The 27,663-nt window shown below is 30.0% G+C and overlaps 1 protein-coding gene and 1 long non-coding RNA gene across 2 annotated transcripts; one reads left to right on the top strand and one right to left on the bottom strand.

The window, feature by feature from the left end:
* Nucleotides 1-49: 49 nt before the first annotated feature.
* On the bottom strand, nt 50-26,593 carry LOC118064102 (uncharacterized). Its single transcript, XM_035078495.1, has 8 exons — nt 26,124-26,593; nt 11,863-11,998; nt 7,602-7,800; nt 6,753-6,960; nt 6,198-6,522; nt 5,393-5,659; nt 3,696-5,288; nt 50-3,485 (listed from the first exon to the last, which is right to left on the bottom strand). The coding sequence occupies exons 1-8, from the start codon at nt 26,419-26,421 to the stop codon at nt 1,814-1,816; spliced, it is 4,698 nt and encodes a 1,565-aa protein (XP_034934386.1). The 5' UTR covers nt 26,422-26,593; the 3' UTR covers nt 50-1,813.
* LOC118064129 (uncharacterized) lies at nt 26,344-27,075 on the top strand. Its single transcript, XR_004690028.1, has 3 exons — nt 26,344-26,496; nt 26,579-26,715; nt 26,804-27,075. It is a non-coding gene; the product is annotated as an uncharacterized lncRNA (long non-coding RNA).
* The last annotated feature ends 588 nt before the right edge of the window (nt 27,076-27,663 follow it).

Below are 27,663 nucleotides of genomic sequence, written 5' to 3'. Positions count from 1 at the left end.
ATGTATTTTATTCTTTATTTCTAGATACGTTTTAAAAATTAACTAACCATTTTTCTTTTAAAGACTCATTTTTATTAGCGATAAATAAAATTACACATCTTTACATTATTCAACAATACATTCTCATAACTCTCAGAAAATATAGATAAATATCTATTTTATTTTAATTTGTCATAGGCTGTGCCTCTGGACGTGCTTAAAACAGAACTTGCATTCCTCTTTCAAATCTCTCACTCATGGCACAACGGTATTTTTATAATTTTTCTAATCTACTAATTAACAAATACCTTTAATAATGAAAAAACTTCCATACTATAACATTGCTTTTTCCAGTCCATTCAGTTTTTTAAGTACGATAAACGAGAACTTAAATATTTTTCATAAAAGAATTTTTAATTCTGACAAATTTTCTCTTACTTTTTGTAAAACTACTACACTTTGATATTTAAGTTACCGTTGTAATCGATATTTATAAATTACCATCATCACATTTTTTCAATATCTCAATTGCAACATTGTTGAGTAAACTTAATTAAATGATAAATAAATTTACAATAATTCTGTGCTGATAACAGTTCGCCTAATGGACATAATTTTATCAGAATCAACATTTTATCAAACGATGAGAATTTATCAAGTCTATAACTTTGTTTAATTATTTGGAAACCTTAGTAGATTATCTTTTTAGCAATTACTTCATCACACAACTTTATACCGCGTTTAAAAAATTATAAACTTATCTATACCAATTTTATGTCAAGTAAAAAACAATATAAACAGACAAACATTGGGTGGAACATATGATAAAAATCATTGTTTGATAAATTGTTGATTTATTAAATTATTGATACCATAAATGATAACTTTTCGAGGCAGTCTCTACAGATTATTGCCCTCGAAAAATGTGCTATTCATTGTGTCTTTAGTTTTCAGCACTTATGGGAATATTTTTAATAAAACTTACCAAGTACAAGTGAAGATGGACGGGGATGACATTTTTCGAATAAATGTCATTTCATTGTCTCACTTATAATGTATATTTACAAGAAGAAAAAGCTTTTCTTTAGAGACATGACAATATGGTTAATGATTTTTGAAAATTTATAAGTCTTTTTTTATTATTAAGAATAATGTTAAATATTATTTCTTTGTCAAAGTTGAACTGATTTTTGTACATTTTATTTATTGTCTTCACCGTCCATCTTAAATAGATATATTTATTTACACAATCCACTAAGCATTCGACATGAAATGGAAGTTGTACTTTCTAACATTAGTAAATATGACGAGAAATATGTTATTTCTTTGTACATATATAATTAGCGTAATAAGAAATATTGATATATTACTCTATTACGCAACATTTAAAAGTATAACTAAACACTGAAACATTTGTTGATTACTAAGATCAATTTTTTTTGTAACTCTTTTACGTGTACTTTTTGATAGAAATTACATCTTCCAGACAAAAATATTTATTTGCCAACTGTGTATTATATTTAGAGTATAAGTACGTGTAGTAAATATGACGGCATAATTGAATTAATTGAAATAATATTATAAAGTATAAAAAGAAAAAAACAACGGAATTCTTTTTTATAAAAAGCAGAAATTGTTTTAGACCACTTAAAAAAAGTCTACTGTTTTCAACAGAAAAGTCATAAGCTGTAGCGCCTTTTCGTGTTGCACAAACATTTAGTATATTCTTTCTCAATGCTGTTGCAACAAAATTATTAACTATTTATCATTAACAAAATATTTTAAATAAAAATTTAGAGAACAATTAATTACTGTCTTCTTTCATCAAATATTTTTAAAAAACTTCTCCTTTATCAGAATCACTGTCGCCTAATTCTTGATAAGTCGCCAGACCTGATGGGATTGGATGAGTTAGATTGGACTTAAATTTCAACTTATATTTATGTTGTGATTGAAGTTGATGCCCAGTCATATTAGTTATGTTTCCTCGAGCAAGAATTAAAGGTCTTAAAGCATTTCGCATTGACCAATATAATCGAGGGTACGTTTTTTCTTGCTGTGCCATTAGTTCCCGATTTTTGTAAGACTTTTTAGAAATAATTTCTTCACATGATAAGCATACTGCCTTTAACACAGGCAATTTTTTTTCTTCAGTAAATTGCTTTAAAGCTTTTTCTCGAACATAAACAAATGGCCTTATAATTCTCAAATCATGATCTTTTATATAATGATGTGCTTTCATGGTTTTCAATTGTCCTGTATAGAATAGAGATGACAAAAATCCCTCAGCCAAATCATCTAAATGCTGACTTAGAGCAAGAACATTGTAACCATACATTTTGGCAACAGAATAAAGTCTTTTTCTCATATTGACACCAAGACGTCCACATGTATTGCAAAATTGTTCTGAGAAATCAGGAGTTTTGGGAGCATCTGGTGTTATAACAGAGTCGATCAAAGATGCTTGTTCTTCTTGTTCTTCATAAAAATATGGAATCTCAAGATTTTTCAAATATGCCATCAACTCTAATGGATCATGAGCATTAGTTGTATCAATAGTTACTACTCCAATTTCAAAATCAATATTTTTTGATCTAATGTAGAATTGATATTGATGAAGAGCATGAAGAAGAGCTATTGAGTAATTTCCAGCCGCTATCTTCACACCCACAATTGATGCCGGAAGACAAATAAGAATTTTATCTTTATTTCTGATCATATCAAACTCTTGAAGAGCTTCGACAGTCGGCTTCCAAATTTGTTTCGATGGACTGTACCATCTAGGATCACAATTTTCATGGTTATTTATTTCTCGTCTTAAAGTTTCGTTATTTGTATCATACTCGTCATCAGACAATGGAATATCTACACTTTCTTCTCTTAAAACTTGAAATTCATCATCTGAAGTATCATCAGGAATTTTTTCTTCTTTAGCTTGTCTTCTTATTGCACCTGAAGTCATTTTATTTTTTTTATTGAAAATATGATTACCACATAATTCAGTACTGCTGCCACTACTGCTAGTGCTGCTGCTTCTTCCTAGATCTGCAGGTCTCACGTCATTTTCATTAAAAGATAAATTGATTCCACTGTCTTGTGAACTCACTGAGTTCACTGCTGAATAGATTTCTGGTAATGTTTTTGAACCATTTCCTGCAGCTTTTTCTACTACCCTTTTTACTGATTGTTTATTGCTATGCTCTTCTTCTTCATCCGATGTTTTGGCCCTTTCATGGGTGTTATCTATTGATGCCTTTTTTGTCGTAATCTTAGGACCTACTACATATATCACAGTCTCATCGGAAGAACATTCACTTGACATTTTGCTTTCTTGCTGCATCTGTTGGAGATCACATAGTTTGGGTGTTTTAGTTAATTTTAATCCGGCTTGCGGTGATGAAGGCCATCGTTGCTCGGGCGTTCCATAGCCTGTTGATCCAAATGATGCTGTTGATTGTAAGTCGGGAGAAAATCTACCTAGCCCATCTACTTGGTTTACCATACACCTGTCCATTAAAAGAAAAAAAAGAATAATTAGATTTATTTCATTTTTATTTATTTACTTTTATATTTATAATAATTTATTTATACGAAAATCTAATAATAAGAGTTTACAGAATAATATTATAATAACGAAAATATTATATATATATATATATAATAAACCAATACATACTTATTAGCAAAAAAATATGGAAATCAGTGATAATATTTACCTAATTTCAGACTTGACTTCGCTTGCCATTTCTTTTGAGAATTCCATAAGATATTCAGCAATTTCGCTAGCAGAAAATGAATCATCTTTTTGATGTTTTTCATTGTTTATTGAAGATATCCTTTGCGTTTGATGTTGAGGAGTGCCATTATCAGATGCATTACTTTCTGACAAAACATCATCAACTTTTGAAATAACTTCTCTGATCTCTGATTTGATTTCTGTAGCCAATTCTTTTGTAACTTCTTTAAAATATGCTTTAATATTATCCTCAGAGCTATGACTAAAGGTGGAAGTAATCGGAGAGCATCTTCCAAATTTGTGGATTGAATCAGATTGGCTTGATGAATGGTGATGCAAATAACTGCCATGATTATTGTGATGATGATTAAACGATGATGGATAAGGATGTGGTGTTGGTGAAGATGAAGAAGTTGGCGAAGATGTGGCTGATGATGCAGATGATTTCGTTGGACTGTTGAAAGTTCTTTCATATTCTAGAGAATTCGATAACTCAGTATGATTGCTGCAGCTACAATGACGATGATTACGAGGTAAAGTTGCTGATGAAGATGTCATTCCCAAGTTAGATAATATTTGTGGACTTAATGGAATAGAAATTGGAAGACTTGTCCCATTAGCTGCACTGCCAAGAGAATTACATCGCATTCGAGTTCCACGATGATTATTAACTTCGTTTGACAAACTATGTTCTGTAGCCATAACTCTACATTTTGCTGGAGTTGCTGCCATAATCAGAGGCGATGAAACTGCACCTCCTACAGCGAATTTAATTGGTGGTGAATTTGATGCTGTTTCAACAGAAGGCTTTTTCAGCTCTAGAGGTTTGTCATTTGCATTTGTACAAGATTCGTTGTTATCATCGGTCGTCGATAGTATACTAGAACTTTCATGTAAACGTTTACTAGTTGCTTGCGAATCAATAGACAATGCTGGCAAGCTATGATGTCTCGGAGATGACACAACAGACAGTGGAGGATTTCCAGACTTAGGAATGTCACTGTTTAGCCTTCTGATCGGATTTGTTTGTGTTGAGCACATGCCAACTTGTCTTCGTTGGGTAGGATCAAATGGTAAATCTTGTTTGACATTCTGTGAATTACCAAGAAGAAGATCTTGAGCCTCACTCGGGAGAATAAACCAGCGAAGCGCTTCACCTCGTTCAGAGAATACACTTCTGTCAATTTGTAAAGGAAATCTGTGAGCCATTTTTCTTGATCGATTGAAAATATTACGTGCTGTATGCAAACAGTCAGCATAACTTTGTGGGAAAATTCCTCCTGCTCCTCCAGATACTCGTCTTTCAGAAGATATCATCTTTCCATCAGTATATCTGATTGACCCCAGCCCTCTACGTTCTTTAAATACACTGTTTGTGTGATGCCGCCACTCTCCGGTTTCTGGGTTTAATATATATTGCGGTAGAAGCTTCCATCCCTCAGTGGCAACCATTTTCAAAGCTTCTAAAACAAATGCTAATTCAGCTTCCGACATAAAGTAGGGCAAGGACACTCTCGCAAACCCTGGACGCAAAGCTTCTGCATTTGATTCTCCGTGGGACGAATTCGAATTTCTGAAATTAATTAATTTATATATCAATGTAATTCATTCAAGTGCTGCTAAGTATTTTTTTTTAACTAAAGGTCATTCTTTATTTATCTAGAGAGATTATCTTACTTTTCCATCAGCAAGGACTCATATTTTTTAGCAAGGTCAATGTCAATTCCCATGAGATCGTGGGCGTATCGACCAGCGCAAGCGCATCCACCTTTGGCTTGTATTCCAAAAACATCATTCAGGATTGCACACACAAAATTGTGATGAAGAAACGTCCCTCTGGGATGTCTGACCATAAATGAAAACACTGGTAGTCTTTTAATATTTTGTGAATTACTGCCGAGTAGTATTAGCTCTGGTATTGTCCTTACATGAGCTAAAACTTGTCTAAAAAAAATTTATCAAAGATTAATAAATCCAAAGTATCGAGATATTCATTTTTTTTTATCGATGAAAGTCAAGGATATCATATTTTTTTTTTACAGGCATGTCAAATACATGTGTTATGTATTCTTATATTATCATTCAATCTTTTCAGATAAGATATGAGACAATTGTGAGCTTATAGTACAAATGACTATTTCTAAGCATTCTTCGCGACTACATGTGTAATAAATAATCACTGACACTTGCTCTATATTGAGTCTTTTATCAATAAATATAAGTTCAAATGTTAGATAGATTATTCTTTTTAGCTGTCATTTTTTATGTCTATCCTTTTCATTGTTTTAAGTATTAAATATTAAATATTAAAAATAATAATAATAATGTCATATTTTATAAAAGAAATTCAACTTTGCATAAAAAATAAAAAAAAATTCCGTTACCCAAGTATAATTAATAAGTATAAATTCTACAGCCTGTTTACTAAAGAAAATATTGATATTTATAGAGAATCATCGAAATAGAAAAATGAGATACTTACTTGCAAATTTTATCTTGTCGAGCAACAATTGCTTGGGGAGTAACACTTTCTTTTAGCTGTATTGCTAGGCCACATCTTATTGATTCAATGACACCTGCTGTTCCGTTTTCTTCTCTCAACTCGGGGTCTCTCAAATATTGATGCATGTCGCGCATATCTTCAGTGACAATATCGTTCTTGAGGTGTGACCTCTTGACCACAAGGACACCAGGAGATTGGGCGCCACCCGTAAATTTGTGTCCACTAAATATTATTGCATCTTTGTGTACAGCCGTCTCGCCCACACCTATTAAATGCGGATTCATATCCATTTGAATATATGGAGCTGAAAATAGAATTAAAAAAAATGTTTAATACTATCACGTGAGTTATAATAATATTTAAAGTAGTAATTAATTTTTTTTATGAACACTACAAAACTTATGTGTACACTTTGAGATAATTAAATGGAAATTTTATTGTGTCTTTTAGGTGAATACATATAATTAATCATTATAATTTTATGATGCACGAGAGGCTATCAATGTATCACATTGGCCTTCAGGGCAGACTCACCAGCTGATGTATAGTCCCACACGCTTAAAGCTCCATATTGATGAAGTAATAGAGTTGTCGCAACATCATCAGCAAGTACACCAGTAATACAACTTGCTACATTAAAACATCCAACTATTAAAGCGCCTGATGATCTTTCTTCATTCAGTTTCCGCTCAAGATCATTTAAATCCAAGAATCCTTCCTTAGTTTCAGCAATCCTCACTATCTGTAATGTTGACGTTGATGATTAGTTAAAGATGAAATTAAGAAAAAAGTGAAAGGAAGATTCATTTTTGAAAATTATAAAATGCCAAGATTGCAATTACGTCTACCTGGTTACGCAAAGGAATTTATTGAAGTTTACAAGATTGTGTAAAGTCAATTATTTGGTTTTATTCCAGAAATATAATGAGTGATTTTAAAATGAATTTAACCGTTACAAATGTTTTTATCACATGACTGTTCAATATTATTCAGTCGGTGATGAATTTAACTACCATTTTTGGAATTATTGAATAACTTGAACTTGATAAACAGAAAAAAATCAATAATCCGATTGATTATTTATAAGTAACGTCACGTGTATATAATAATTTTTTGCAATAGAAAAACACGAGGTTCTTGATGTTACGCCAAACGAGCTAAGACATCAAGTTGGCTTGAAATCAAGCACGATCGAAGTTTAAATTCGAAAAACTTTTGGCAAATTTCCATAGGACTTTGACTTTTACTAACTAGTTACTGAGCATCAATGACCCAGAATTGCTTCCGAAAATATTCCACTAGCCTTTTCATCAAAATTAGAAAATACCTTCGATTAAATTGAAATAAAAGCGTCATTCAGAAAGAGATAAATAAATAGCATACCTTGACTCCATATTCCCGCCAGGGTCGTAAGTTGGCGCGATGTTCGAATGGCCCAACAAAGACAACGGCTGGCCTTTGGGGGAGGTCAAGATGGCGAAGAAGAGTGCGCAGAGCATCGTCAGTACCATGACCTGTAAAGAGAACAGCATCCTGCTCTCCAGCTCCGACTGCGTGGCGAACAATGTCTCTGGCCTCGTGCCTGTAACATTCACAGTACCGGTCATTAGCTGCACTTTTTTGCAGACACATAAAAGTATTAAACTGGTACAATTATTGTCAACATTTATATGATCTCATGAATCCCAACCTTAAACGAATAGTGGATCTAATTTTTAATTCAACAATATGATCATTCTCATCAACATATAACTGACAATAATTTACAAGGATTTAAATGCTGAAAGTATTTCAATAATTAAGTTAATATTTTTATATTGTTACACTTATTGTTACACTTCATGAAATGATATATTCATTTCATTCAATCTAAAAACCTAATTTTATTTATTGTTTAAATCCATGTCATTCATTCTTAACAAAACACAGAAGATCAATTCAAGTTGGCTTTGCTGAGATAATGCCTTAGATGGTTGGGTTGTCAGGGTACATCAAAGTTACGGTACTTTATTGCAAGCAACCCGCTGAATTATTCTGCTCAGAGAAGATTGTCCACAAGTTGAAGAAAAAGGAACTTCCGCGAAAAACATTAGAACTCCTTTCTATCTGTCTCTAAAGTTAATCGACTAATGCATGTACTACTCAAGGACTTTCCAAGAAATAATGCAAGATGGTCCGTTATTGCTCCAGTAACCAACCATTCGAATATCTAGGTTACATTGTCCCTTAGAGCACACTGTAAATGTCAATGAGCTGTGGAGTCTTATAAAATAAAGGCTGAGAATATTCATTAAAGATGAAATTTATTATATGAGGTTCGAAAGACTCAAGTACAGTAAACATGTAAAACAAAAATAACTTGAGAGAAGTCAAAATAGATTTGATGAAGAAAAAATAAAAAAAGGCACTAAAACCTTGGCGACAACCTTGAGCTTTTATATTTGCAGTGAAAGTGAAGTTTCAGTAAAAATCTCATGAGCTTTGAAATTATTGAATATTCAAGGCCTTCAGCTAACAAATGCCTCCTTCTTTATAATAAAGAATGTGTAGCAATTGCAACATGATAGATATTAGAGTGTGAGAACCAGATAAAATTTATGTTCTAATAGGGCGTTTTCTGTGGCATTTACAGTAGTCCAAGTATAATAAGTAGGCATTGGACGAGATAAGAAGTCAGAAAGTATTACAAGGAATTAATGAATTCAAAATTGTTAGTATGAATTTGATAGTAATATTACTTGTATGATTTTTTCAGCTAGTCTATTAATATTACTTCAGACAAGTAAGTATTTTACATTAACTCAGTTACTTGGAGTTATGTGAAAACGTTATCGAAACTGATATCTTTGTGAGCTTAATGACTAAGCTCAGCAATTTTTCATTTCTGTCAGCTCCTTTCGTTGATGATCATCATAATGGTAATAAAAATAATAATGACTGGAACTGTCACGTGATAGTTTCATGTAGCCAAGAATATTATGTTTGGTGTTTCAAAAATGCTATTTCTGATAATTGACGAAGGTCTATTTTTAAATGTTTCAAACAAACTGATAAAATATGGTCTTTTTTATCATTTCTTTTTGTTATGATTTTTAGATCAGTAGGTATTTTTTGTTTGTCCATTGTATTGATCTGTTTTTGATATAAAAGATAAAGGGTATTAGGAGAAATCAAAAATAATCTTCTGATGCAGAGATTTTAATTGTCACGTCTTACGTAGTTACATGCATCATCATACAGTTTTTTATAGACTTCTTTGTCCTTTTTGTATTCACCCTCGTTGGGTAATTACTATTTTTAGCTCCAATTATGCTGAGATCAAGTAGACTTAAATTTTATTGTCATTATAAATATGTTAATATCAGCCTCTATACTTGTGTCATGTATTCTAGAAATATCTAGGTGTGTACAAAAGGATGTTTATTGTTTGTTAACATTTTTAACATTGAATTTTAAACTAATTTATAGCTTTCCAGTAATTCAAGTGTTTTTGTAACAGAGAAAATTACATCCGCTGTTGTTGAAAATTCTATTTTCGAGTTACCACAAAATAAATACTCTTCATTTCCTCGTGGATTAAACGTATTAACAGGAGAGATTGCACAATATATTTTTTTTTTTAATTTTGTCGCTTATTTGCTGTATGAAAATGCTATTTACATAGACTTGAAAAATTCTCATACTTATTCATGAGCATAAAACAGTATAACTGACATTGGCGCTATGAGTTTAGTATATAAAACTTTCCTTCCTAACTTTCTATTCCTTCAACATGCTCGTAGACGTCACTTACATTTTTCAGTTCATTAGATTCTTCAGTATGAGTGAATTTCCTGTTTTAGTGAAGACTTTAACGTGTTGATGCATGTTTTGTTATCGCTATTACATTTTTATATTAATTTCTACCCTACTTCTATTTTTTATTCAAGTGAATAAAAATAACTACTTTTTTTTATTGATATTTTGTTTGAAATTCATACTGATGGTTTATTTTTATTAAAAAAATGTCATAATTACTTAAAAAGAAACAAAATTATCAAAGATATTATTAAAAATGCATAAATTTGAAAGAACTTGTCTTCTTTCGTTGCTTCTTAAATTTAACTTCCAATGATACTTTTTTTAATTTTTTTTCTTGGAAAACAAATGATCTATAGTCTTTCGTTTATTGAATAATAACTTATAATAAATATTTCAAGTAAATTCCACAGATATTTATTATTTATTTGCATTAAATTTTTGATATGATTGAAATTATGTTAATTAATTCGTTAAAGAAAGCAAAACGTATAACTCATAAAAATTTTAAATGAAATTTTTAACATTAATTTGCTTGTTCATTCGACCTTGAAAATAAAAAGCTTGTTTCATTTATTAATATAAACACATTCTATTTCAATGTTTTACTAGAATTTTTTTGTACATAACATATCTCTTTATTACTTTTTGAATAAATTATTCAAATGATCAATACATTTTTCCATCTTCAATATTCGTTTTTTTTTCAAACAACCGCATATTGTATTATCATATTCAGCAAATAATTTATTCCTTATTACAACTTACAATTCAAGAGAAGCTTTACATTGTCGACTATGTTTGTTATTACTCCATTAATTAAATTTCAAAGTTTATCAATTTAATAAAAAATGAGATTCCTAATGTGGTGCATAATTTGTAATTTTTCCTGATTCTGTGAACTATTGTTTATCGAATCCAATGTGTCACACGTATGTTAACATATACATGATTTGTAGTATGACGATGGCCTTGTGGCCTAGTATAAATACTCCAATTAATTATGAACGCTTTCACGGAAACCACGTGCGCAAAAGTAGTGGTGAATATACCCTTTTCATCATATATAAAAGTATGAAGTAACGTAAATATAGAAACATGAAAGAAAATCAAGATCAACAAACACTTTATGAAGCTTCTAGTTTAGCATAGTAAAAATAAGAATCGATAAACTAACAAGTAAATAGTCCAGATGAAAAACTAATACTTTCTAGCAATGTAGAATTTGAATGAAAAATTATGTACGATTTGCAAATCTCGTGAGAGTAAAATCAGATCAAGTAACTCACGTTCCGCTCATTGAATCGTCTGATGTGAGATTATGGTGAATGTGAGGGGAAGTATGTTCGTGTGCAGTTGTACGAATTATCTAAACGAGTGGTTTTCGATCGAATTCACGTTCAAATGACTAGGTGAAAGCGAGAGCTAGGAAGAAACCTATAAACAATAATTAATCAAAATATATAATCTCAATTTTCTTAGAAAGGAAAAAAAATATGAATGAGGAAATAATAATGTAATTGCGATTATTAAATACATTTGAATCCTATAGTTTCATGGTATTCAAGAAGCAAAAGCTGAGTATTGATTCAAACTACGGAGTAACAGGGAGAAGAGATTCTATAGAAGTTGTAGGTTCCGTTGGCCTACATCAACCGATCGGTTACATTGCGCGTGCGTCCACGTTGGAGTTCTTTGACGCGATTTGCGCTTGGCCCGGGGACTTCCATCGGAATTCATTGAACAAAGATCCACTCCGGATAAGGTGCCGACCTCGGGTTAGCTGGCACTGGTTAGTCTTCACCAAATGGAAATATAGACTATTCAAGATAGCAATTCAACATACCTGAATAGCGATGATTGCAGACTGCAAATTGATGTTGATGTGCGAGTATCACCTAGGCATGGTAATACTTCCTTGGCAATATACTCTTCCAAGAACTGTAACGATCGACCTGATGACGTATAGTCACAGTAGACAACTAGAACAAAACGGAAATAGTTTATTAAACCTTTTTCTTTTGTTATAAAGACTAAAAAGAGGTGAAAAATGGTGATATGGAATCTTGATGATTAGAATAATTTTATGGTGTAATACATCATGATTTCACCGGCATGTCACTTTTATCAGTAATTGCCACTTCTAATGTTCCATGATATCATCACTCACATCTTAATCGTGTTGCTTGATAAATAGTTACATCTCAGCGATTTCTACTCACTACCTACCCTAAGGATATAAATAACAAGGAAAGTTTCTATAATGAACTTGTAATGTATTTTGAAGCAGTAGAATATAAGAAGAAGAGAAGGGTGAAAGGATTAAAACAATGACATATAAGATCTGATGATAAAGTTGGTGAAAGAGACACCTTTGCTCTTATAGATGGATATTGTGCTCTTGATCATTTCATCAGATGAAAACATGTATAAGTATTTAATCACTATGATTATAAAACTTTTATATTAATTATGCTTAAAAATAATAATATTTCATATTGAAATAGTAAATGAGGAAAAAGGAATGGAATTTTTAATCAAACAATGACTTTCAATTTTTTTAAATTAAATCATTAATCAGTTATTAGACGAGCAACTAATAGCGAGTAAACATCTGAAGTGTAAGAAGAAGGTTGAAATACCCAAAGTGCCTTACATTTTATAACGATAGACAGTTTTAGGTCACGGACAACGAACGAGATGCTGCAAGTATTTTTGCAGATGGTTGACAAAAACGATAGACACTGTCTGAAACATGTGACATACAAAATAAAAAAATGATATGGAACAGGCAGTATAAGAATGTTGGACAAAAACAATAGAATAAACAGGTATAAAGAGTAAAATAAAATCAATAATAGGGGAAAACCTGAAATATTTATCAGCAATTTGAAAATTTTTGATAATATTTATTTGCTGTCTTTATACATTTAATATTTCATTAGGGAAAATTATATTTTCTAGATCAATATAATAAATATTGAAGCTAACTTCTATTGCATAAAATTTAACAATAGCAGCAGAATGTTCAATATGTGGTATAGATTACTCTCTCTAGCCATCAAGAAACTATTAAAGATCTAATATAGGATAAATATGAGTTAAATAAATTTCCACATCAATTAAATACTAAATACTTCAACACAAATCTGCTTATACAAATTCATAATAAATAAATTTGAGATATTTGTTTATATTTACTTAGAATGAAGGTTAATTGATGATTATCACAAATACGTTGGGTCATCGTCCGACATTATAATGTCATCCAAATTGAAATAATAATCCAAGTATTCGATGTAATCGGCCTAGGTTTTATGTTTAATTAAACGATTAATTGGGAAGATACACCAATTGCACGTGTATTAAATACATAATATAAGAAAACAAGTCAAAGTTCTTTTATGAAGTATTTATATGTCATAACCCGATGACAGCATAGATGAGCCAAATGAGCTGACTACTGGGATAAAAATAGATGAAGAATTAGAACAAGACAATTTTGACTCTTAGAAGAAACTCGTGTCTATTTATCATTAGTATCGTTTCAATTGAAATTTTATTTCTGAACAATCATCATACCTTTTTGTTATTCTAACATTTGTTACATAAACTACACTGCATGATGTAATTTGAAGTGATCCATCAACATGCACATCCTGTCGACATAGAATGATGTGTAGAAAAAATGTATCCATAATGCAGACGACTTTTCAATAAAAGATAATACTAAATTATTAATTAGCAACGAAGAAAATATCAGAGACCTTGAATTTTTGTAAAATTAATTTGGATTTGCCTTAATCTGGTGGCCTCCAGGGCGGTTCAATCTTTTCTGTATTTGTAGCCATGAATATAAAACATCATAATATTATTCAATTAATAATACTTCATTCAAATTCATTTCGCTTTGGAAAGTTTGGCGGATGCTACGCCTCCATATTTTTATTGTCTATAAATTTAATTGATGATAACCAGAATTATTGATATCTTTTAAATAGTATCAATTTATGAAATCTAAAAATAGATATAATTTCTATTATTGATATAACTAAATGTATTAATCTCTATCTTAATTAAGTACTTAACAAAGTTTTCATTCCACCACTTGTTTGCTCCTTTACCACATGTTGTTATCCGAATGATAATAATTATATTGGAATAAAATTTTTTTTGTAACCTCATTTGTTTGTTAATTCATAAAAAAATCAATTTGTTTCAAAACACTTTGCGTTGGAGAACTACCATTATTAACCAATTATATGAGCCAATACCAACTGCTCGTTTGCAAAGCTTCAAGAAATTTTAACGAAGCCGGCCAACATTCTAAATCCGTTTTTCCGGGTTTAAAGACTATTAGATGGACATCTTCTAGTATTCTAAATAATCATTTTTTATAAATAGCCTTATTATAAAACTTTATTTAGATCAATATGATCTAAGATTGTCGTTTATTTTTCATTTTTTTATACAAAAATGTTGTTGATGTGACCATGAAAATTTGTAAATGAAAGAAGGTTGCCGTGTGAAAGAAATTATTGAAAGAACTAAGATATCTGACAGTGATGAAAATTGGTTATAAACAGTATCTTATTCTTTATTAATATGAATTGTTAAAAATAGTAAGAAAGTGGTAAGAAACTTTTATTTTTTTGATGATGAAACAAATCATCAATATTCGAGAATTTCATATAAAATTTCATTAAAGTGAATATTTTCTGGTTCATTGACATTTTTTTTGAGTTAATTCATAAATTATCTCCATATTTATCGATTTTTTCAATCCGTCAGAGAAATTAAATCCGTAGTTGCCACATCGTATGGAGCTTAAACTACGTGTTATGTATCAAATGAAAACAACAGAATATATTCTTCCATCGCTCAATAGTTTTATTGGTATGATTATGCGTTATGACAAGAACAAGTATGATAAAATCAACAAAATTATTAATAAAAACAGATGGAATAGATGATAAATATTCATGTTGGTAGTTGAAAATAGTTAAAAAACAGAAGAGAATTTTACTTTTAGCTGTCAATGAATTTATGTACAGCTCATTAATTTGTTATTGATGACAAACCGAAAATCATTTTGAAATGACTACATATGGGAAAATTTTATATAATTATTGTTATTTAAATCTATTTTATGATATTTATATTGGATTATTTTTAGAGAAAATCAATTTTTTTCACATATATTTCACATTTTATTTATTTCACTCAGGCATAGAAAGAAACGAAAGAATCAAACATAATTTTATTTTTTTGAAAATGATGTAATAATGCATTTCGTTTGGATGTTAATTATTTAAATGTTGTTTAAACATTTAAAACGAAAATATTTATAAAAAACTGCAACAATAAATTTACGATCTTTAAAAATTTTATTGAGAAAATCTTTTTAGAAAAAATATACTTTAACACAAATGAATATTTATCATAAATATCAAGCAGTAAAGCAGCACCGTTCTAATAAAAATTAAACATTTCCACTAAAAGCACCTTCCAGTCATAATGCTTCAATAAATTCATTCGTGTTCATAAGACTATTCATGTTAAATATTCCAACAACACTAGAATCAAGACTTGACATAGACAGTCAAATTACTCAGAACCTAACGAGCTTTCAACTAGTGTTTGAAGAAATACAAGATACTAATGAAACTCTCTGTATGTAGGAACACTTAAGTAGAGTTATCCGGGTTTGACCTAATTAGTCAGACATACTCCAGCAACTCCGTCCATGCGATTCACCGTTGTCTGTTTATTCTTCAACATGTACGATAGCACAATTATTAAATAATTTCGTAATGTACAAATACGTATTACCAGGCGGCTAGACTATTTGATTGGCTTGTGGCTACTGGAGCTTGATTCATCTCCGGTTTAATTAGTTATTCATCAAGCCCATGTAGCTGTCTGGTGTGTCGTCGAGCTCATCCCTTTCCTTAGTGTTTTGACGCACAATGTAATTGCTTATTAGTTCCGGTGTGTAATGGTTTGTTTTTTAATTTCAATTGAATTGATTCTATTGAATATTTTTCTAGGCTCTATTATTTAATAACTAATAAATCAATCACTTGAATTATTAATTTGGAATTTTGAAGAAGTTTTTACAATGAATTTTTATTTTTTATCTTGTTGTTATGTTAATTAAACGACCATAAACATTCATCCAGCTCCTGGTAATAAAATTTAGTTTAATACCAATTAAATATTCTTTGCCCATAAAAGTAACTAAACTACCAAATCATCATGACATCTTTCAAATTGGGTGTTCAATTCCCATTTATCGCCAAGATAGAATTGGAAAAAAAATTCACAACGGAAGTTTTATTTCTTGCAAAATACTTGGCAATAAATCTCAAATGCACACTTATAAATATTCTTCCACGTTACAATATGGAAATAGGTCAATTCAAATGAACAATGACAAGTAGAAAACATAAAGAGAATAAAGAATAACCAATGATCTTATTTATCAAATGCTATATTTTATTGGCACAGTGAACAAAATCAGAAACAAGCAAGTGTGCCAACATTATTCATGGAATAAGCGATGAAAGAGTGTTCTACGTGTGAAGATGATGTTGCATAAACTTTTCAGCGTAAATGAACAACACATATTCAAAATTTAGAAATAGCAGGTCGCGGATCATACGTCTCTAAATATTGACTGACTTTCTGGCTCTTACTATTATCGGTCGTTTGAATTGGCTATTACATGAGCGGTTAATGCTCCCTACATGAGCTTTCAATTAATTTGATATTTTTAGACACTCCAATAATTGTTTTCTTCACGTTATTGACTCAAATATTTGTCACTATTGATACATTTTTTTAATGTAATCAATAATTACAACATTTTTCAAAAAGTAAACAAATAACAATACCAGAAATTGAGACAGTAGTATCAAAACATATCGTTTAGTAAGTAAATACATTGATTTTAATATCATTGAAATCTTTATCTTTTCTCATTGCACTAGAATATCGATCCATTTAGCATGCCACCTTTATTCCTGAAGTAATTCAATCTGATCATGCAAGAGTTCAATGCACTTTCTTCGCAGTGCTGCAGTAATTATGGTCACAAGTTGAATTTCATTTAAAGTTGGTCAAGATTAGAGTTTCTATGTGATTTGTTTTCAAGTAAGTAATTTTAAAGTACTTCTTCTTCTCTATTTTTTTCTTGTGATTATCAGACAATACGGTAGATTATTGTTTGTATGTAATTCATCTTTGTTTAGAAATACTTAAAATATAAATGAAATTATTACGGTTGTTACAGATTGGATGTGTTCATAAAACATGTAATACTCGAAAGATACAAGATATTTGTTAAGGGGTATAGCATAAGGAGTTTAGGATAATAGCAAAAGTGCAAGAGGGTATCTGTTGTGTGTATACAGTAAGGGAAGGTCGATGCACTCTTGTCGGGACTTATGATATTTTTAAAGCTATTAACTGAGTGCAACTTTAATGCGTTTCCAAGTTATTTGCATCGATCTAACTATAATAAGATCAGATAATAAATGTGACAATTTTTTTCGTGATATCATCCTGTGTGCATTCATAAATAAACGAGGTCATTCGTGCAAGAGTTCATTGTACTGCCATATTTATACAATGCTTTTCGAGTTTGGACTCTTTTTGTTAATCTCTGGTAAGAATGAGTATATTCTTAGCATTTGAGCAAAGGTTTTATCGACATAGAAATGTCGATAAAACCTTTAATAAAAAAATTCATTATTCTTTATAAAGATTTTTTAAGTAAATGTTTTTTAAAGGGATCTACATCGATATGTTATTTTTTTTTTTATAATTTCTAATTGAATAAAATTAGATATTTTTTTTCAATATTATATGTAAGAAAAAATACTTTTTCTCCTCTAACTCTCATGAGGTAACTTTGGAGTCAATATTTCAATTTACAAAAATTCCTATTCTATTGACACACCTGTTTCTATAATTCATAACAGAAATTCAGAAAGAAAGAACTTGGAATGTGAAACAATATATTGATAATGAAGCAAAATTATATAAATAATTGTTATACAATAATTTAGAAGATTTATAATAAAAAAAAAAGCAGTATTAATCAATTATAGAGTGATAGAATTTATCCGATAAATCTTTATAGTTGTGATTCATAAATAAAAATATTATAGTACCAATTGATACTGAGGCTGTCTCAAAAGCAATAGAAACAATGGATTCATGTCTGACAATGAATGCTTGGGTATTTACCTCATTCTGTCTTTTTATTATGTGGAAAACATTGATTGAGACATCAATAATATCAATACTTCAATAAATGTAGAATATTTTATGCGAATTATGCTCTAGAGATGCTTTTAAGAAATTACTTTAAATAACGCTTGAGTTTTTAATGCCAAAAAAGCCATTGAAGGTAGGATAATATATTTTAGCTGAAAATTTCACTACTTGAGAAGATAATATTTCGAAATAATGGAACTTAATAATGATACTTACAACAACGGAGCTCGTGAAATACAAATGTTTAAAAATTTTTAATGAGAAAGTGAATCAATCAATTAAATCTTTTGATAGAAAATGTAGATGAAAAACGATCGTTAGACGCTTAACTTTGTGTTTTATAATATTAAATGGAAAATTCTGAAAATTATCCTGCATTTTCAGTAGTTTTAGAACAAAGGTAAACAACCTTTGACTTTTTTATAGTGAAGCAGTACAAATCACAGTGCATTTTATTCACTTGAGGAGCAAAATAAATTATTATATTCTGTATTAAAACATTGTTTTCAAGTAAATAATCTAGTAAGGTTTTAAAAAATCAACATTGATAATTAAATAAGTAAACTACGCTTAAAAAAATTGAATTTGTTTGATGATCAATATTTATTATCAGTTATAAAATTCACAAACAGATTATTTCTCAATTAAATTTAATTGACGTTTGCGGGATTCAATAACAGCGAATAATAAAATCATATCATTAAAAATATTGGAAACATATACTAACATTTGATAACATCATTAATGGCATCTAATAATCAGCACTCCAAAATCGATTTTTCACTCTACTGTACACATTCCAATAACCACATACCTCCCAGAACTTAATTGCACAATTTCCTTCCTTAATTACGTTTTCGTAGTAAATGTAATCAATAAAATATTAACCAACTTCAAATGATCCTATCATCAATCTGTTTACCATAAACATTTTCTTGTCACCTAAAAAAAAATGTTCATTCATTCATTTATTAAGCTAACTCCACTGATTGACCTACAGAATGACCCTGGGAAAATTCATTGTGCTAATACCTGAAACATTCAACATTTCTCACGACTTCATTTGTCAACTATTCTATTTCCTAGCCGACTAAACACAATCAGCAACACGTCTGGATTTTACGTGAGTCTGTATATTTCATTGTTCAATTTAATTGCGCATACAATTATTTAGATGAATCCGCTTAAATTAATAACATAGGTAGATAATTAGCAATCGTTTTTAATGTATTGCATTTTTATTTCATTTACTAATATTCATAGTTCAATTCAGAAATCAATGTTTATAATATGATTCAGCTTTAGTTTTTTTTTTCTTAATTACAATTAAGTAGTAATTCAACATTATAAACTCAAAAAAATTTTTTGCTGTTGATACATGAAATTGGATACTCGAAACTTGGTAAAAATGCATTCATTATCTGAATCCCTGTAAATAACATTCATATTTTACCGCGTCCAGCAAAAAAATAAAAAAAATAAAAACGAATGTATATTGGAGAATTGTTGCAAGAAATTCCACCGTGAAAACGCATTACGCTACCACAGTATAATTGTACTTGCCACAAGCAATTCTAGCTAGTTAAGAATTTACATACGTCGTTTCTGCTGCATATAACAAAGAAACGCGTATGAGTAAAATAAATGCACGTTTAAGTTTAATTGATCGCAGCTCAATTGCAAAATTTACTCTTAAACTATAATAAAATTCAAATAAACTGACTATATAACAAGGAGAAAGAATTTTCCAGCTATTGAAAAAAATATAATTAGATCATTACTTTGAAATATATTCCATGTATGGCCACTTGATAAAACAGAATATTTATAAAATTGAAATGTAATTTTATCCATTGAACATTAGAAATCTAAGACCTATTCGAATAATTATTCCAATAATAAATAATAAAAGGCATAAATTATTATTCTTTACAGTTTTATTAAATATTTTGTAGTATGGAAAAGCATGCATTGATACTCTGTAAATTCTTTCTAATAAACGTCTAAAGCATATATAATATGCATGAAATGTAAACGTGCATCTATATCTTCCGGTCGCGATGACACTCGCGCTAGATAACGTGTTATATTACATAACTCTTAACATGCATATGTAGCAATGCTTGGTACTGACTGGTATATGCTTAACGACACTAGTATGCAGATATTTGCGTGCGCATGATCTATAGAAACTAATACCGTTTAGCGAAAGTGATTTTAGTTGGCATCAATGGTAGGAAAGTTTTATCAATTACATACCAATGTAACAACTATTTATCCGACATATATCTATCATTCAAGCACTTATTTATTCTGTCCAAACTGCGATGAATATGTTGCAAAATATACAATAAAGAAGTAATAAACGATGTTTTTGGTATTTTAGGAATTTATTGTTATAAATAAATCATCAGAATACTATTTGGCAGATGTCTCGCATAATCGTCTTATGAGGTACAAATTTAGCGGATGGCATTGAGCTGTAGAAATAATGATAATAACACGTGTGATGGTGATTGGGACGACCTTAGGAATAATCCACACAGCTGACTGCGTAAACAACTCATATGTAAAGCGATCAAATTTCTGAAAGTTTTCCGACGGTGGAAAATTATTGTTACTTCGTACAATAATAAACATACTCATTCGTTCACGTGTCTACCAAATGGAGTGTTTATAATTATAGATGTAATGACACGCGTAATATAATTTTAAATAAATATTTAATGTTTTTGACTACTTGAAACCAATAATCAAATGATAAATTAATACATTTTGATTTTCAATGTAGTTTAAATTTTCGATGACAAGCTTTTTTTTATTATCTTATATCGATAATATCAATATATTTCAATATTATTTATAAATCATCAGACAGCTTCGTTTCATACTAATAGATCAACAATTATCAATTAAATATAATTTGTTGATTCAAACAAAGAAAAATCAATTATTATCTTATTATTTTTTTTTGTTAATTGTTTTAAAATTATTTGTTTTTAACTTATACATGTTTTCAAAAAATCGTGACTTCAATGTCTAATTTTGTTGTATATTAAAAAAAGCATGAAAAACCAGATTATCAATGTCCATTGTTTACATGTAATTTTTTTTTGCAATCAATAAATTTTTTTCATTTAAATTTTGTTTCAAAAAGGAAAAATGTACCTCTAAAAAACTAAATTTGTTGACAATTTTTTTGAATGAATAGTTTTTCTAGTAAAAATTTATAGGTGGAATTATCTAATTCGAATAATATCATACATAAATGTTAATGTCATATCAGTTTTTTATCAGTGTTTGTACACTCCGAGTGATTAAAAAATATTTTAATTATGGAGCGTAAGATTAAACATTAATTCCTTTATAATGTGTGAATACTGGTTGATCTTTATTCTTTTATTTTAAATATTTAATATCAAACTAATTTAAATAAATTAAATATTTGGAGAAGTTTTTTCGTTAGAAACAAAATCATATTTGATGAGATAGAGCTAAACCTATTTTTGTAATCGGAGTATTTAAATTATTTAAAACGGCTATTATTTTCTAAAAATTTAAATTATTATTGTTTACTTGTATTATCTTCAATACTTATTGTTGAATAGTCTTGAACAAAGTAATATTTACATTAAGCCAATTATTTTTAACAAATATATATTAATCGTTTTAGAATAATCTTCAATTTAAAAAATGTTATAATTTTTCAAACATTTATGATATGCTACAATTTATGCAAAAAAATAGATAAAACAGTTTTTACCGTAATTTATGAAAAGAACCATGTAACAGTAATCTAGTTAAAGCGAATATTTGTAAAATTTTGTGTCAAGTTCTCCTTTGATTTTTTTTTGGAATAAACTCATGTGACAGTAATTGAAAAAAAGAAAAAGATTAAAAAAAAATCTGATTCCTAATTATCAGTTATTTCATCTTTCATGTTTGAACATTCTAACAGTGACTCACTGTCATGGAATAACTGTAAATCTAAGGCCAACTTAATGATCTCATAAAAAGAAGATAAATGTAAAAAACATTCTGATAGAATATTTTTATCTAGCATTTTTGATGTTTATTTTTTAACTTGTTTGCTAAATTCTTTTAATAGAGATCACACTCCACACCAGCAGCATAAACGTTTTCATCAGGCACACACATCTTGATCGTTAAAAACGGTGATCGATTACCAACTAAGCAAAAATAAACGTTACTAATGTTGTGTATGTGATGTCGTAGCTTGTTACTTGTGCATTACTTTCATCTGCACCGCAGATCATAAATTTTTTTTAGTCCGTGACTACCGATTAGAAAATTTATATTACAACCCGTCAATAACAAACTATAAAAAAGTGTTGTGATTCATTGTAGCTACTAAAAAAATTTTATTCCATTCTTACATAATGATAACTGGCCTTGAAAATTCGCAGGTTCAACAGGAAGCTAAAAATTAAATTCAGTATCAACAAAGAAAATTCTCTTTACTGTTCAGCGTCTACTGTTGTAGCTATCAGCACATTTCACGCGTATATTTGAATATGAATGTGTGCTTAATACTTGTATACATGTATATAAATAAACAGTACACACTTTAAAGGCTTAAAGATCAAACCGGCTGATGTGGGCCCAACTCAGCTGCATGTCAGCCACATGGGATACGCTTAACATCTCATGTGCACGTGGTTTCTCTATTTGGAGGTCACAAGTAGGCGCGACGAATACATACGTCACACATTTTTTTTCTATTCTCAATATAATTAACTCAATATACATTAGTTGTTACACTGCTAATGCATCTGATGCTATCCGACTACAGACGAGGCATTTCACAGTAAATTACATCAATAATGATTCAAATGATAAAAAAAAATTTTAGGAATAAATTTTATTTTTTAAATGACATTCTTTTAAAATTTTATTTTCACAACTGATAAGTGAAAGTAGGCTTTTATTGGTCGATGATGTAACTTGGAATTTTCGATGATAAAGAATAAGGTCAACTATTATTTGAATTTTAATTTAAATACACGTGGTAAAAAAAAAAATAATAATAATAAACAAATAAAAAAACGAAGTTAACAAATAAATGCAAAAATAATAGAAATATTGTCAATATGATTTCATTATCAATATGAAATGAACTTTAAAATAGTCTTCCGTCGTGGGGAATAGTCAGAGTGCAAATCTAATGAGATGAGATATGCTTTCTTCTTTTTATCTGTACACACACGCAAATTTGTGAAATAAAATATCCTGTAGTGATTTGCCTCGATATAAACAAGTAATGATGTCATGGTTTTATTAGGAAGATCATTTCTTCAAAACATGTAAAATGTTTTCATTAACAACTTGGTTAATAATACTAATTTTTTAGTACCTCGACTCGATTGAAGCTGCACAAGATATAATCTTTGCATTTACATTTCAAGAAATCTCTGCATTCCTTTGATTCATTCATAAAATTTATCATGGTAAAATATTTCTTTCCAGATTAGTTGTAATTCATCGATAAAGTGGAAAAAAACAGACTGCGGGTAACAAGCTTATATGGAAAATGACTCATACATTATGTATATTGTTGGAGGACAACAGAAAGAAAAAAACAATATTTTCAACGATTAAGAGCATGAAAAAAAAAATATTTGCAATTATATGAACATCGATATGATGTTTGATCATTTTTATGAAACAGAAAATATGATTTTTAGTGCTCCTAAATTTCATCATGTGATTTTGTATGTTTGCTTGACAAACAACAGATGTCGATCAATTTCATCAGGCTTCAGTTGTATCTATGAACTGAATAAACACAACTATGTTAATATTTTTTCCTACGTACTCATCTGATTTAGTTCTGGCGAACTTTAAATTTAACATAATTTACAAAAACTAAAATTTATAATCATCAATTGGAATAATATCGTTGGTAGAGAATTATGATGATTACAATACTTCAAAATTCTTCATACTAAATTTGAGTCAAGAAATGTAGTAGATATTTATTTTTAAAATGAATAATATTTTAGAAACGCATTAAAATATTGTACTATCTTCAAATTGTGTCAACTGTATTGATACTACTCCAAAAAAATGTTATTACTGCATTATTAACATGAGAATTTAAAACTCAAAAAAATATTGACTTTATTCATCAGCTGATTAAATGATTAATAATTTATACTCAATAGCATTGTTTTACTGTTGTTAATTTAACGATTAAGTTTCATTAAATATTTTTTATGCGAATAATTAATAAAGTTGTCAATGTGAATAAAATAAATGGAAACAATATGATAGAATAATCTCGCTGTACTTTGCTGCTTGACATACGTGTGACAAATATCAGAGAGACATTTGGCTTACAAAGTCTTTCTAGATAAAGTCAGTGTCTCCCAGAGAGAAAAACAAGATAAAATAATAGAATATGTGTGGCAGTACAGTAGTTCATTTAAACTAAATTGTGTATGTCAGTTAGTTTTTTTTAATATCACAAATTACTAGCCTATCATAAATTTACATCACCAAGAAATTTTTTAGTCAAAGGCAATAAAAAATAATTATTACTGACAATCTTCCTTGCTGATAAAAATCATCAATCTATAATGGTTTGCGAGAATATTTTACTTGCTTTGATACCAGAAATTATAATCATAAAGCAGTAAAGCTTACTTTTATTATTTAATTCAGCATTCAAGAATGATGTGTTAATAAATCTCAGTTAGTCATTGAGGGTTGAATACAATTATTTGTATGAAAATAAAATGAACAGCTTTCAATTGTAGGTCAAGGAAAACCACTTGAATCTAATCTGTAAATGTGAAACTGGTTCAATCCGAACTTTGTCATTTCAGAAAATGTACAAATTCATTATTATATCCTTTAGTTAAAAGTTCTAACTATAATTTAAGTCATCATAACTCATCTAATATGATCTTAGGAATTAAACAAGTAATCATCAACTATTGCCAATTCTAACAAGATAACAATAATGATCTACAGTAGAAAAGCAATTGCACGAGTCTGTATACATACAGGATAAGAATAATGTTTTTGTTTTGAGGGAAACTACTTATACTTATCAGCTTACAGCAGTATCTTTCCATCCACTTGTTATATTTTATTATATCAGTAGGAATGATTGAAAAAAATGTTGACCAATGAAAAAACTTTGCAGCTGTCGGCGCCCTGCAGTCTACAGTGAAGCGCTTATACTTATGTAATTTTCGTTGTTTACACGTATACATTGCCAACAAATCATATAATTTTATGAACTATGAAATCTAATTTAAAAAATTAAATATAATGAGAAGAAACTATCATATTATTTGCCTAACTCAAACTCATTGCAAAGGTATTCTCCAAGATTTTCCACTTAATGATGATGACGATGAATCTACAAAAACATGTAATGGATTAAATAAATGTCGCCACGCAGTCTGTCGGGGTGGTGACGAATTACAATGATCACACCAGCTGTTGGCGGTTTTGTGTTATTATTTGTCATTACGCAATAATACCAAATAGGAGATGAAATATCATACATTATGGCTTTTAATCGGGGAACATCGGATGTATCTCTACTAGATACAGATAATTTATAGAAATATGATTCGGTGCTTAAGAGATATTGATTTTGGAGTAGTGTTCTATTTCTTCAAAATAAACACGTGGTACTATGATGTCTTTGTCGACTAAAATTCCATTTATTTAGTTAATATTATAAGATGAAGAATAGAAGCAACAGAAAATTCTCTTGTTCATGAATATTGATTCAAAGCTATCTATGAAACGTTAAAAATAAATATTATATCAGATAAGATATCTCACCTTTTCGTCGGCCGAATGGTCCAAAGAATGTGCCATTTTTTCCAATGATGTTATCATCAATGTACTTTAGTAGTTTAGTAGTGTCTTCACCTTTTTTTACAACCAGAGTCTTGGAGGTAATTTTTGATGATTGAGTAGTCTTTAAGGTCGACTGGGAAGCTAGGGTTGGCGTTGATGTACTTCCGGGAAGATTCCCCGATGTGACTTGGGTAGGATAGACACTATCTTCAGGCAGAGAGCCAATACGCCTCTGCGAACCTGCCCAGCCTTTGCTCGAGATCTTTACCGAGCAGCTCATTCTTTCATAGTACGAGTAACTAACTACTCTTTCTATCGATAATTATCTGTGTCACCTCACCAACAATTGATCCAGGTGGGATTGTCCAATAAAGTGCAAGTCGCAACATAAATAGAACAAATAGAATTTTGTAGCAATTATTTTTTCTCTCTTCTAGAGTGACTTCTTGATGAATGGTAAGTCTGTAGGTGCACCTGGCTCCAAGAGAACCGGTTATTGTTGCGAAATTGTACCCTGGAGATGATCACGACTATGTAATTCTAGCATCAGCTTGAAAAATTCAGCACTACTAATGTAAGTTAAATATTTGCACTTATCTTAATAAATATTTGAAAATAAAAAAATTTCCTACTCAACAGTTTAATATTTAATGTCACTTTAGATCTCCAGTGTCGTCACAAAGAAAAGTGGAAAACACCACCAGAGATTCTATCACGCACGACATACAATAAGATCCTTCAATGTTAGCAGTGGTGAGGAATAAAGAAAAGAGTCTACAGTGAGAGTGCGCAAAAGTGAATGAGAAGTTACGAGGAAGGGGTTGCTCAATATACTTTTCAGCTTTACATTTGAGGGATTCAAGTCGATAATAATGATAATGTTGTTCATTAATGGGTTTATTTATAGTAAATAAGATAACTTTCAAAATTTCAATCACTCAATTATTGCACTTATTTATGAATGGCACTTGAATGAAATGTCTTCATTTATTTTTGTTCCAACACTTGAAGTATAAGTTAGACTTGTATTTCTTCTGTTAGCACCATCAAATGATGTATCTGATTGTTCGAATTAAAGACAACGTTTCTTAAGTCAACACTTAAAGTCATTATCGTACTTACAGCTCGAGGTGCGCGGCTAGACTAACTGTCTGGCATGGTTAGAGCTGATCAGGTTTGTAGAGTTGTCTCGCGCGACTTGCCCGGAGCAACCACGTGACGTCATCGCGTCACCGAGGCTGCGCACGCACGTACCATTTCTACTTGGCTGATTACGTTGCCCGCGAAATTCCTAGCTTCTTCCAAGTTTGCCTCAAGACTCCCCACCTACTTATTATTCTAGAGTTTTTGCTCTTTGCATTCTACATCCATCGCTTTTGTTACCATGTTGTTTGGCCCACTCAGGACCGAGATGATGACCGGCGTTTGATGTACTTGGACTGGCAGATTTTACACTCTGCTCCTCTGTCACACGCGTGCTTTATCTTAGGGTGACTCAGGGCTTTGTTTTACTCCAAGAATA

The sequence above is a fragment of the Chelonus insularis genome, unplaced genomic scaffold, assembly GCF_013357705.1.
Source record: "Chelonus insularis isolate UGA/USDA-ARS -01 unplaced genomic scaffold, ASM1335770v1 contig_116_pilon, whole genome shotgun sequence".
In the NCBI taxonomy this organism is placed as follows: domain Eukaryota; kingdom Metazoa; phylum Arthropoda; class Insecta; order Hymenoptera; family Braconidae; genus Chelonus; species Chelonus insularis.
This window is presented reverse-complemented; position numbering and strand designations above follow the sequence as displayed.

Coding starts and splice junctions, on each gene's coding strand:
- LOC118064102 (XM_035078495.1), bottom strand. CDS start 26,421: ATGAGCTGCTCGGTAAAGATCTCGAGCAAAGGCTGGGCAGGTTCGCAG. Junction 6,523..6,752: donor GTGGGACTATACATCAGCTG/GTGAGTCTGCCC, acceptor TTCTATTTTCAG/CTCCATATATTCAAATGGAT. Junction 5,660..6,197: donor CGACAAGATAAAATTTGCAA/GTAAGTATCTCA, acceptor AATTTTTTTTAG/ACAAGTTTTAGCTCATGTAA.